Genomic DNA, 13,193 nt, shown 5'->3' with positions numbered 1-13,193 from the left:
TTACTCCTTGGAAGGAAGGTTATGACCAACCTAGATAGCATATTCAAAAGCAGAGACATTATTTTGCCAACAAAGGTTCGTCTAGTCAAGGCTGTGGTTTTTGCTGTGGTCATGTATGGATGTGAGAGTTGGACTGTGAAGAAGGCTGAGCGCCGAAGAATTGATGCTTTTGAACTGTGGTGTTGGAGAAGACTCTCGAGAGTCCCTTGGACTGCAAGGCGATCCAACCAGTCCATTCTGAAGGAGATCAGCCCTGGGATTTCTTTGGAAGGAATGATGCTAAAGCTGAAACTCCAGTACTTTGGCCACCTCATGCGAAGAGTTGACTCATTGGAAAAGACTCTGTTGCTGGGAGGGACTGGGGGCAAGAGGAGAAGGGGACGACAGAGGATGAGATGGCTGGATGGCATCACTGACTCGATGGATGTGAGTCTGAGTGAACTCCAGGAGTTGGTGATGGACAGGGAGGCCTGGCGTGCTGCGATTCATGGGGTCACAAAGAGTTGGACACGACTTAGCGACTGATATGATCTGAAGGCATTTTTGCAATTGTATCTTCCCAAAATTATATTTGCACCCAGCTCTGTGGGGACAGACACTCCTGTGGTTAGGAACCTTACAGGCCTTGACCTGAGTACCTCTGCACCCAACTGTTTATCTATATGCTTTATACTGTCTTTTCATTTTGTTTATGTGTTTTCGTGTAAAATAAGCAGTTTTATGTAGTTGAGTTTATTCATCTTTTTTATGGTTTCTTGGTCTTTTGTCCTACTTATAAAGGTATTTTGCCCACTTTTAAAAAAAATACCTTCAGTAATAAAGATTTAGCAATAGTGTAGGGTTTGCTTAAAGATAAAATTTCTGGTCACAGAGGAAGTCTGTTTTCAGGCTATATAAGTAATAATAGGCATCGTGACCATTGTTTTCTACAGGACTGGTAACCAGTCTGCAACTCTTAGATAGTCTTGGTTTTGGTTTATAAACAGGTTATGTGTTAATTGCTCCCCTTTGTTTTCAAGGCTTTTTCCCCCTTCTAAATGAGTTTAGGTGAAATTCACACATACATTCCTTTTTTTTTTTTTTTTTTTAATTTATTTTAATTGGAGGCTAATTAGTTCACAGTATTGTAGTGGTTTTTGCCATACATTGACATGAATCTGCCATGGGTGCACATGTGTCTCCCATGCTGAACCCCCATCCCACCTCCCTCCCCATCCCATCCCTCAGGGTCGTCCCAGTGCACTGGCCCTGAGCACCCTGTCTCATGCATCGAACCTGGACTGGTCATCTATTTCACATATGATAATATACACACAGATACATTCTTCATCTTCAGACACATTCCATTCTGAGAAATGGCCTTACTTTTAAGACCTCTTTCTGTTTAATAATAGAACCTTACAGTACTACAGTGCTTTTTTACACTTGCAAAGCACTCTGTCCGCTGTAATTAACGCTCGCTGATGAAACAAAGTGCAGAATCACAGTGGCTTCACACAACGAGGAGTTATTTCTTGCTCACGTCAGGTCCCATGCAGTGCTCCTGTCTGAGCCAGTCTTCGGATGATGGCTCAGGATCCAGGCTGCTTCCATCGTGTAGCTGTCCTCCATCCAGAGCACAGGACTTCCAAGCCGTCGATCAGGGAGAAGGGGGATCTGGAGGAGCCCAGGATGTTTTCAAGGGCCAGGCCTGAAACTGGCTTGCGTCCCTTCTGGTCACATCCAAGGCAGTGGACCTCCCTAACTTCAAGGGAGACGGCAATACAGAAGAGCTCGGGGATTTGGATGAGAATAGCACCTGCCTTTACAACTTTAGCTTACGCTTTGACGTCATCAAGGCTGATCCTCAGAGAGCAGAGTGTATAACCTTACCAGTGCATTGTTTGCTTGAGTGGTGGTTTTGTTTTGTTTTGTTTTGTTTTTAAGAAGTTGTATATGCTCTAGCAAGGAGAGGTGACCTTTTTCCCTTCGCCCTTAAATTTAGCCCCTTGCTGCCTCTTTTTGTTCCTAGGTAGTGATTCCCTTACCCATTATCAGGCTTCCCTGGTGGCTCAGCTGGTAAAGAATCCACCTGCAGTGCGGGAGACCTGGGTTCAATCCCTGGGTTGGGACCCAGGAGGAGGACCCCCTGGAGGAGGGAAAGGCTCCCCACTCCAGTATTCTGGCCTGAATCTGGACTATACAGTCCATGCGTGTGCAAAGAGTCAGACATGACTGAACAAGTTTCATCCACCCATTATCATTGTGTACCACCCTCTACATAGGTAATATATTGAAAGAACTTTGTTTTTAAATTGATGACAGCACTGGGCCGTCATGACCACGCGCAGGCTTTCTGTAGCTCCACTAGCTCGGGCTTCTCAGTGCGGTGGCCCCTCTTGTTTCGAGCACAGGCTCTAGGCTCTCGGGCTTAGTTGCTCTGTGGCATGTGGAATCTTCCCAGACCAGGGATGGAACCCATGTCTCCTGCATTGGCAGGCGGATTCTCATCCACTGTATCACCAGGGAAGTACAATAGATAATATTTTAATGTAATGATATAGGAGGCATTTTGTTTTCATAGTAGCTGTTCCCCAAGAATCAAGTAAAAGTCATATTTAAGTGTGTTCAGCTTTGGTTTTCTTAAATTGTCTTTAATCTTCAAACTAAATGTTTTTACTTGTTTAAACTTTCATTTCATTGTATAATTTGTAAAACCTTTAATGCATTTCTGAGGCTTTTTAATTCCACAATTGTGCATATTTGCAGCTTTCACATTTTTTTAGCATTTAAAGACCCTTGCATCTTCTCATGGTTCATAAAACTGTGTCTGCCTTAGGTAAACTTAAAGCTCATGACTTTTATCATTTTGTTTCAGGCTCTTGGCTTTCTCTATGCTTCTGGACTTGGTGTTAATTCAAGTCAGGCAAAGGTAACTCTTGTTGAAACTTTGTTGTATACACAGTGAGAATTGGGTGACTATGTGCCCGTGTTCAGTTAAGCATCTTTCGTTCTTTCACAGGCCCTTGTTTATTACACATTTGGAGCGCTTGGAGGCAACCTAATAGCCCACATGGTTTTGGTAAGTAAGGTTTAAATGGAAGGTAAAAAAATTGCTAACAATTATAATAACATTAATAATTGCAAGTGGCCACCACTTCTCTAGCTTTCATGATTACAATTTACTTACATTTATTAAGACCCAATATTCAATTGAATGTCCTTAAAATTCTTGTTACTGGATAGAGCAGTTGAATCGCATGTGGATGAAAATTGGTAGAGTCCACGATTTTTCATTAAAATGATTAGTTTGGCTGATTGCCCTTAAAATAAGAATCTGATAAATGACTCTTTTCCCAATTTTCTCTAAGTTGGAATTGTTTGTCAGAATCATTTTTTAGATTGGATTATGGCAGATTTTACGTTTAAATCGATAATGGACTAACGATACAAAGAGCCAGTGTCCTATAAAGTTTACTACAGAGTATCTTTTATATGTTACCTGACAGTGCTGATCATTTACATGGCTTAGTGGTAAAGTATAGCATCTGACCTCCACATGTTTTTCTGCTGAGGTGTTTAATCTGCCTTCTACTTTATAAATTGACTTAAAGAGAGTCATGTGACCTCTGGCCCATATGGGTGGTGGTGGTGGTGGTGGTGGTTTAGTCACTAACTCATGTCCGACTCTTGCAACCCCATGGGCAGTAGCCTGCCAGGCTCCTCTGCCCGTGGGATTCTCCGGGCAAGAATACTGGAGTGGGTTGCCATTTCCTTCTCCAGGGGATCTTCCCAACTGAGCAATAGAACCCAGGTCTCCTGCATTGCGGGCAGATTTTTTTACCAACTGAGCTATGAGGGAAGCCCCTGGCCCATATTACTATGTTCCAAATGAAGGTGTTAAGTTCTTGCAGAAATAAAAAGAATAGACTGAGCAGAAATAAGACCAAAAGCAGAGAAACAAGTCCAAAATCTGGAAGGGGTCAACAGGCCTGGTCACTGATAGGACTGTGAGACTTAACAAAGAAGGAAAATCTGGTTTTCTGGCCAGCTGGGTGGATCCTGGATACTTTTCCCTCTGTGTATTCTAAAACACTGAATACTTGTTGTTGGGCTTCTAAGAAGTACAGTAAGATCTAATGCCAGCCCACAAGCAGCGTTTACTCTCAAGAGGGAGACATGAGTAGGGAGACCATTACAGTACAGCATGGGAACATCAGGGAATCACAGACAGGCCCCCAGCCCACGTTGGCATGGGAAGGAGAGGGAGTTAGGGAGAGCCTTCTGAAGAAAGAAGCAGCTGTCGGTGGAGAAGGGAATGCCAGGTAGATCATCACCAGGACAGGCAGACAGGGATCGTATAAAGGGCTGGACATCATGCCAGGGAGCTTGGACTTGGTCCTGTTACAGAGGTAAACAGTTTTCTAATACATGAAAAATGAGAGTGTCGCTCTAACTTTCTGAAACATTCCTCACTGACTTTGAAGTTTTTTCATTTGTTCGTCTCATCTCCAAAAATGTTTATTGCTCCCACAGTCATTGAAACGTTGTTTTTAGATGAATTTTCAGAAAACATGAAGTATTTTTGACAGAAATCTCATTTTAAAGCTGTTTACCAATCTTCTGGAGAAGGCAATGGCACCCCACTCCAGTACTCTTGCCTGGAGAATCCCATGGATGGAGGAGCCTGGTGGGCTGCAGTCCATGGGTCTCGAAGAGTTGGACACGACTGAGCGACTTCACTTTCACATTTCATTTTCATGCATTGGAGAAGGAAATGGCGACCCACTCCAGTGTTCTTGCCTGGAGGATCCAGGTATTACTACACGTGTTATTGTATACTTCTGCCCTGAGGACTGTTAAAGTTGGTGAAGTTACATGAGTCTGTGTGACTCCAGAGAGCTCTGTTCTCTTCTCTTCTTCATAATTGGCTGTCTTCCCCTTATTCTGAAGTCATTTATTCCTGGTACTGCTGTGTCTGTCTCTAGTAGTTTCTTGTCTTCCCTAGATTGCTAGTTGGTTGCTTCCTTAAGAGTTATTAATGCTGTGGAAGATTAATCGATTTTTGTTAAAATTGTGTCTAAAGCAAGATTGAAATCTCATCTAAAAGTATGCACCTAGGTAATTTTCTCGTATAGGTAAACGGGCACACACTGCATATAGAAAGTTGATGGCATCTATTTTGATTGCTATCAGAACTTTAGTATCTATTTCCCAGGTCTTAGCTGTAGTCTGATTGTTAAAAGTTGCTGAATAAGTTACCTCAGAATGTGGCACTCAGGATAAATGAGGTGGCCGTGTGTTTGTATCAAAGGATAGTACTGTTCCCCTCTGCGCGTGCTTAACTTGACCTGTTCCCGCTAGAATGCCACTGGAGCACGTGAAACTGCCCTCTTCTCACTGAGGTTGTATTTATTACAGGGTTACCGATACTGGGCTGGCATCGGGGTCCTCCAGAGCTGTGAATCCGCACTGACTCATTATCGTCTTGTGGCCAATCATGGTACTTGCTTTTTTTGCCTTTGACGTTACCAAAAAAAAAAAAAAAAAAAAACAGTTAATTTTAAATCTATTGTACTACTTGAAATACTGTGACTGGCTTACTCAAGTAGAATCGTCTTTACACTAGTTGATTAGGAAGTACTTTTAAAAAATTTGTTTTGGATTCCACTTCTTAATATTGTGTGGGAAAGAAACTGAATTTCGTTGAGATGACTGTTTCGTACTCTGTAGACCACAATAGAAAAAATTCCTTTAACACAGTGTCTGTTGGCACTTGGAGCTGGAACGGCACTTCTCGCTGTGGGACCACCCCTCTGACTCATCCCCATGTTGCTCTGCCCCCGTTTCAGTTGCTAGTGATATCTCGCTGACGGGAGGCTCAGTGGTGCAGAGAATACGGCTGCCTGATGAGGTCGAAAACCCAGGAATGAACAGCGGAATGCTCGAGGAAGACTTGATTCAGTATTACCAGTTCTTAGCTGAAAAGGGGGATGTGCAAGCCCAGGTATGTGTTAAAGGTCTCATGCAAGGTTCACTGCCTGTGTGTTACAGCCTCCGGAGGCAAGCACTCGGAGCTATAACGTTTTCACTGAGCTATTCTTAGCTATAAACGAGTCCCATTTACTCTGCAGACCTTCCATTTGGATTCGTCTGGGTTGTGACCCAGGCATTGCTGGGGCCTAAAAGCTGGCCGGGTGACTCCAGTGTGCTCCGCGGTTGGAAGCTTGCTCCAGTGGAGCGACGTTAGTGATGGCGAAGGCTCTTACTGGAGTCACCAAGATAAGAACTGTCACTTGCCCTAAACAGAAAGTCTCTGAACACTTGTAATTTCAGATGCTCTTCAGAGCTATTCATTTCCTTTGCTTATCTTATCTATAATTTTCTCAAGGTCAGGGACCGAAGTAGGCCTGTTTAACGTGAACTGTGTGACGTACATCAAAGTGGCATGTGTGATTTGTTGTGTCATGGGTTGTTTGGATGATATTAAAAAAGAGAACTTCACCATCCATCTTTTTTTAAGTTGACAGTTCTTTCTGATTTAGAAACATATAGGGATGAGCAGTAGATACTTTTCCAATTAATTTTAAGACTAATAGAAGCTAACGCTGTAGATTAGTTTGGCCAGGTTTTGAATCTTAAGCAAAAAAAGAAAAAGTTTTATGGCATTTTTTTGGTATCAGCTTCTTTTGTTCAGTATTGTTTCTGAAATCAATCCATGTGTTTTCGCATAGCTATAATTCATTGATTTGCATTGCTATATAGTATTTTGTTGTATGAAACTACCACAGTTTATCCATTTTGTTCTTCCTGGATTTGGGCTATTACAAATAATAATACACATAGCATTATTACACACACAGCATTATTATGCACACATGCATAATACGTCTTATGCAAATCTTGTCTCAAATTTTCATAGCTTTATAGAACTTGATATCTGATATAAATACATTCTCCCACTATCGTGTTTTCATCATATTTAGCTCTGATATTCATTTTTTTCACTCTTATATAATTTAGAAATGAATTGCTTCATTTCCGTATACAGTCAGCCCTCTGTATACTTCAGGTTTTGCATCCACAGATTCAACTAACCATGGATCAAAAATATTCAGAAAAACTTTTTTTTTCCCCAGAAAGTTCCAAAAAGCAGACTTGAATTTGCTACACATCAGCAGCTCTTTACATAGTATTCACACTATTTGCACAGCATTTACATTAAATTTTATAAGTAATCTGGAAATGATTTAACATGTACAGGAGGTTGTGTGTTGGCTGTACGCATTTTATACAGGGGACTTGAGTATCTGAGAAGTTTGGTGTCTGTGCAGGGGAGTTCCCTGCACAGTTCCCTGTGGATACCAAGGGATGACTGGACATGAATTTTCTATTTGCCTTTTCTGTTGATGGAGTCTTTTTTAGTCCATTGTAGTCAGAATATGCTCTTTGCTGTTTGTTGTTTGGGATTTCTTGAGACTTGCTTTATGCCCCCATCACTTGGTCAGTTTGGGCAAATAGTCCATATGCTAAAGAGAACGTGAATTTCTGCAGTCAGGTGTAGTGTTCCGTGTGTGTCAGTTGAATCAGGTTTCTTCATTCTTTATTCAACTCTTTTGAATCCCTACTGAATTTGTCTGCTTTTTCTGTCTGGCGCGGAGACGACATGATTGCAGTTTTTCACTCTGTGGATTTCTTTTTCTTTCAGTTCTGTCCATTTGACTTTATATTTTAAGCCATGATGAGTGCATACAGACTGAATACTGTTCTTTCTGTTGAACTAACTTTTGTATCGTGAAATGTCCTCTTTTTATCTCCAGAAATATTTTTGCTTTCAATCCCCTGGAGAAGGGAAAGGCTACCCACTCCAGTATTCTGGCCTGGAGAATTCCATGGACTGTATAGTCCATGGTGTTGCAAAGAGTCAGACATGATTGAGCGACTTTAACTCACTAACTTGCTTAATACTGACATAGTGCCCTACTTTCTTTTGGTTAGTATTTACATGGAATATCTTTTCTGTCTTGTACTTTCAACCTTCTAATGTTTAAGGTATGTTTTTTATGAGTAACATATGACTAGTTTTGTTCATTTTTAAAAATCTATTCTGACGGTCTTTTAATTAGAGTAATTAATGACACATTTGGGTTTTAATTTTCTTTCTTGTTTTTATTTTGCTTTTCTGTGTTTCCTTTTCTCTCCTTTCATACCCTCCTTTGTTTGGTTGGAGATTGTCTGTATTTTAATCCTATGTATTTTTGAACCCCATGAGATAATTATTCTTTAATACAGTCCATCCAGTAAGTATAGCATTCCTCACAGATTTACCTTTCTGTTGTCCTTTATTTCTTGTCTCATCTCCAAGCTTCCTAAGATAATTTTCTTACTTCCCGAAGAACACCCTGTAATTCAAAAGATGTGAACTTTTCTTTAGTTTGTGTGGAAATGCCTTTTCTCACCTCTTTCAGAAGGATGTTTTGCAACTAAAAGCAGACATTTTTAATTTTTTTAAAAATATAGTTAAAGTAGAGTAGCATCTTAAAGAAGTAAGAAAAGTGTTTAATTTTCTGTGTTATGGACAGAACCCTTTTTGTGACCAAATATTTCTTGTTGAGCTAATTTAATTACAGGCCAGATGCAGGTGCTGCGATTTACAAAACCTTGCCTCCTTTTTGTTCACTTTCAGGTTGGTCTGGGACAGCTGCACCTGCACGGAGGCCGTGGAGTAGAACAGAACCATCAGGTACCCTTCCTGATCTTCGGGCTTGGCTTTCCATACTGTGGCAAGCTATGACGCTGCAGATGTATTTCTTGCAAAGTCAGTGACAATATCAAGCTTTGAAATTGAGTCACCATCACAAATGAGCTTTCAAGATCCAACCCCTGAGGGACCTGAAGAACAAAAACATGGTCATAATTTGCAATGATGGGAAAGGTTTTATTAATTCCAAAACTAGTTGACAGTACTGCCAAAAATGCATAGAACAACGTCTTGGTTTTCTATAGGAATGTGATAGACATATGTCTGAAAACTCCTACTGGAAAGTATTTCCTAGAACTGAGGAGACCTCAGTGTTGAGTTTTTTATAAATTAGGCATGTGCAGCTGTAGCAGCCACATCCATTTCCAGTCCCCAGTTTTTAATCTGTTTTTTATCTGCTTTTTGTCCTGTGTATCGCTCATCTCTTCCCTTCTGCCTGCAGTACACCTGTCACTTACGTGAATAATTTCCTGCCTGCATTTCCTAAGCAGTAACTTGTACAGGTTACTGCAGATATAAACGGCATCTGATGGTGCAGTTCCCTTGCTCTAATTTCTTTCAAGTGGTCTGTGATTTCCGATAGTTTGAAAGCCAAAACCCTCAGCTTGACCTCCAAGGCCTTGGACCAGGCTGTTTCCCTCACCAGCCCCTTGCTTTCTGAGTCACAGGCACAGAGACCTTTACTCAAGTCTTTGAAAATACTAAGAAGCTCCCTGTCTGGGGACTTCTGGAAGGCCAGTCCCTCTGTCTAGAGTGAATATTATTATCCCACCTCCTTTCTTCGCCTGACAGTTCATCCTCATCCTCCAGAAGTCAGGTCCAGTGTCTCTTCCCCTAGCACATCTCCCCTGACCCCTACCGCGCTGCAGGAACAGGTTGTGTACCACAGTTAGGAGTTCTGCAAGTCTGTATTCCCTACGGCCTTTGTCACTGTAAATCAGTCAAGTATGTAGTATAGTTGTTTCTCCTGCAGGAATATGAGGTTCGAAGCAGCATGCGCTGTGTCTGCCTTGTTTGCCACCTCATTGCCTGCACCTGGCGATGCTTACGAAAGAAACCCTGTTTTTCTGCAATGCCAGTTAAATGTTCTGATTAAGGTTATTTTATACACCATATTGCATCAACTTTAAGAATTAGAGCATAACAAAATGCATTTATCACTGAAACTATACCAAATATTGATGCTTTTTAAAAATTACTATTCAGCCAGCATTTTAACAACTTTCAGTGTCTCTCGGTCATTAAAATTTCATGTTGTTAGGCCAATGAACACACCAAATGAACTGGTGAGTAAAAATGTCAGGTGAGAGAACAGACATCTGGTTAAGAATTTTCTGCTTTCCTTTATACAGCAAGTTTTTGGATATTCTTGGTGCTGTATGCTACCTACCTGGGAAGCAGTTACACAGGGATAAATTTTCACAGAAGAGAAGGCATTCCCAATACATAATTGTGTGAACTCAACCAGCATTGAGTAGTACCACCTGTCCCATTCACCCCGAGGCATTCAGGATACAGTGCTGGACCTTACCTTTGGTTCTTACCTTTGCAGAGCTTCAAGTTTAACAGAAGCATTAGTTATTTTTTTAAACAATCACACCAACAAATGTGTAGTAAATTATGATTAGTGTTACAAAGGAGACTTAAAGTGTCCGTTGGTAGGTTCCTGACTGGAAAGTAGCACTTGTCTCTGAAGAAATGTGGTTGACATTTAAGTTGAACCTTGGCGGTAAGGTCATCCCAGGCCAAAAAGAACAGATGTGTCTAGGTCCTCAGGCAGGAAGGAACGTGGCGTTGGTGTACCCGGAGTGCAGTGAGCAAAAGGTGCAACAGTGCTGAGATAAAGGGTCTGATCTATTCCTTACAGCGCTTCAAGGAGCTGCAAGGTCCAGCCTGTTGAGACTTAAGAGCAGTCGCTTTGGGTGACCCCAACAATGAAAGCAGAAAGATCAGGGATGGGTGCTTTGCAGAAGTTCCGCCAGGAAAGAACGCCGCTTCCACTGGAGCCATGGGGAAGGAGGGTCGTAGATGCGCTCCAGGTGTGCTCGGCGGTGAAGGAAACAGGACTAGGGGCTGGATTGGCTGCCAGAGGGACTGGGGGGCGCCTATGGCAACCAGCAAATGTTGCCTTGCCATTTACTTCAACTTGTATGCTTCGCTGTAACAAGATTTTTTTTTTTTTTTTTAATGTTTCTGAAGTAATTATTTTGGTTAAAAGCCAAGGGCAGATTCTGTTAATAACTGATTCTTTTCATAAATTCCTTCTCACAGAGAGCATTTGACTACTTCAACTTAGCAGCAAATGCTGGCAATTCCCATGCCATGGCCTTCTTGGGAAAGGTACTGTACATCCTGTGAACGTTTTCTTTGATAGCAAGAGGTATTCACCTAGTAAGCACATATGGTATTCATCATCTGCAATTTAACAAAAATAAGCTGGAAATAAAATTTCCAATACAAGCATATTATATTTTAAAGTGCTACCCTGAGACATTTTCTTAGGTAACTTAGACGGAACTTAGCATTTGTTTATCAGTATGTTAATTCTCCACTGAAACTAACTGTCACTGTCTGCAGCCCTACTTTTGGTGTATGATATGCAGTAATAAGGGATTTATTCTTTATGTTGTGCTGTTTTTTGCTAAGTCTGTCATAATTGCCTGTTTACTTCCATGTTGAATCAAGACGATTAGAGTGTGTTGAAATTTATCTGCAGACCTTATTTAATGTCTTAAATATGATAGCCGTCACCCACTTCTCAGTGCTATTCTTTTTTCAGCCAAGGAAGCATTTAAGTCTAGAGATTAATGAACAGATTCTATATATCACGACATGTTCTCACCACTTCCTTTTTCATTATTTTGAACACTAACACAGTGTAAACCAATGGGTATTTTCACCTTTGGCCAAGTCCTAGGGTTAGGAAGCTCAGCTAGAATATGTCTCAGAAGCCTTTATAAAGAGAAAGATCTCATCAGTATTTGCCACACGATCACAACCAGTCATTTGGGGCCTGAGAACTTTACATTTACACATTCTGACTATTGCAGTGTAGAAATTTGTATCACCCGTCTATTTTTGTTAGCGTTTAAGAACTTTTCTTTTCAGCCCTCTAGATTCTTGCTCTGAATTTCTGATTTCCCCTATCTCAAAAAAATATTTCCTTTCCTTATTTCCCCAATATACACATGGATAAAAACAGTACTAGTGGTCAGTCTCCCTTTCTCTTGGCCCTTTTATCAGGTCTCATACCTGGTACTCTGTAATCATTCAGTGCTTGGAACCTTTTAAAATAACTTTTTGAGTTACCTTTTTTCCTGAGTTTAAGACCGTCCTTGCATCTTATTATGGGGAAAGCAGTGGACAACATTGCTCTCAGCTCTCCTTTTTCTCATGTAATCACTTATTCCTAACAATTGATTGACCATTTGACTGCCCTCGGTCAGCGTGAGAAGAAAGATTTATCTTGGGGTTTAAGATTACTTCTCCTGAGATTGATTAGTGAACTGATTTTATGTAGTCGTATTTATAGATAGTCGTAAATTTGGCATGACCAAGAATATATTAAAAATATCTACCTTTAAGATTTTGCTTTTAATTCTAAAATATCCTGTGGGAAACTATAACACTTTGTTGAAAGATTTCATGAAACCATGAGATGAGGTAGGGAAAAATGTAATTGCTGAGAAGGTTACAGCTCATACTGAAATTGGGGTCTGTCTGTTTTCCAGATGTACTCAGAAGGAAGCGATATTGTACCTCAGAGTAATGAGACGGCTCTTCACTACTTTAAAAAGGCTGCTGACATGGTAAGCCTTCTTGACTCAGTGTATTGAAACGTGTGCCATATTCCTGTTGTTTTAAGAGAGAAGTTTTTAAAGGAATTCATCATAATCAACTTATTCTATAAATTATTGGAAGTGCTTTTGATTCATTTGGATGAATGGATTAGGAAGAAACCTTCTCAATAAAAAGCTATATACATATATGTGTGTGTGTGCATGCATGCATGTATGTGTATATTAGGGACCAGATCATTGAATATTAAGTCTGTTTCAGTTTTACTGAGAAGTTTCCTGGCCAGGAATAGAATGGGAGTTATATAATTTATAATATATATAATTTTATATAATTATATATATAATGTTTTATATATATAATTATATATTACATTATATATAATATATATTATATATAATAAATTTATATATATAATTTAATATATTAATATATATTATATATATAATATATAATTTATATAATTAGTAATAGAATGGGAGTTATATAATTTACCCTGTTTGTATTGCAATTTGAGGTTTAAAGCTTCACTGACTAGTTTTGATCATTATAACACACAAGTTAGACTTTCTTTGGCCCCAAGAAAGCTGCCTCTTGAGTATTTAAGACCCTCTGACGCCAGCGTATGCGCTTACCTCTCTGTCAACTAGTACAC

General features: G+C 40.3%; 1 protein-coding gene across 2 annotated transcripts in view; it reads left to right on the top strand.

The window, feature by feature from the left end:
* Nucleotides 1-13,193, top strand: part of SEL1L (SEL1L adaptor subunit of SYVN1 ubiquitin ligase) — a 62,933-nt gene that overhangs the window by 31,623 nt on the left and 18,117 nt on the right. The window contains exons 7-13 of one of the 2 annotated variants that reach the window (XM_055538823.1): nucleotides 2,858-2,911; nucleotides 3,002-3,061; nucleotides 5,401-5,482; nucleotides 5,832-5,986; nucleotides 8,666-8,722; nucleotides 11,012-11,080; nucleotides 12,472-12,549. In XM_055538823.1, coding sequence (XP_055394798.1) covers nucleotides 2,858-2,911; nucleotides 3,002-3,061; nucleotides 5,401-5,482; nucleotides 5,832-5,986; nucleotides 8,666-8,722; nucleotides 11,012-11,080; nucleotides 12,472-12,549 — 555 coding nt within the window. The remainder of the gene's footprint in view (nucleotides 1-2,857; nucleotides 2,912-3,001; nucleotides 3,062-5,400; nucleotides 5,483-5,831; nucleotides 5,987-8,665; nucleotides 8,723-11,011; nucleotides 11,081-12,471; nucleotides 12,550-13,193) is intronic. The other variant, XM_055538824.1, reaches the window with a different exon arrangement.

The sequence above is a fragment of the Bubalus kerabau genome, chromosome 10, assembly GCF_029407905.1.
Source record: "Bubalus kerabau isolate K-KA32 ecotype Philippines breed swamp buffalo chromosome 10, PCC_UOA_SB_1v2, whole genome shotgun sequence".
In the NCBI taxonomy this organism is placed as follows: domain Eukaryota; kingdom Metazoa; phylum Chordata; class Mammalia; order Artiodactyla; family Bovidae; genus Bubalus; species Bubalus kerabau.
The sequence above is the reverse complement of the archived record's forward strand: the minus strand, read 5'-3'. Positions and strand labels throughout refer to the sequence as shown.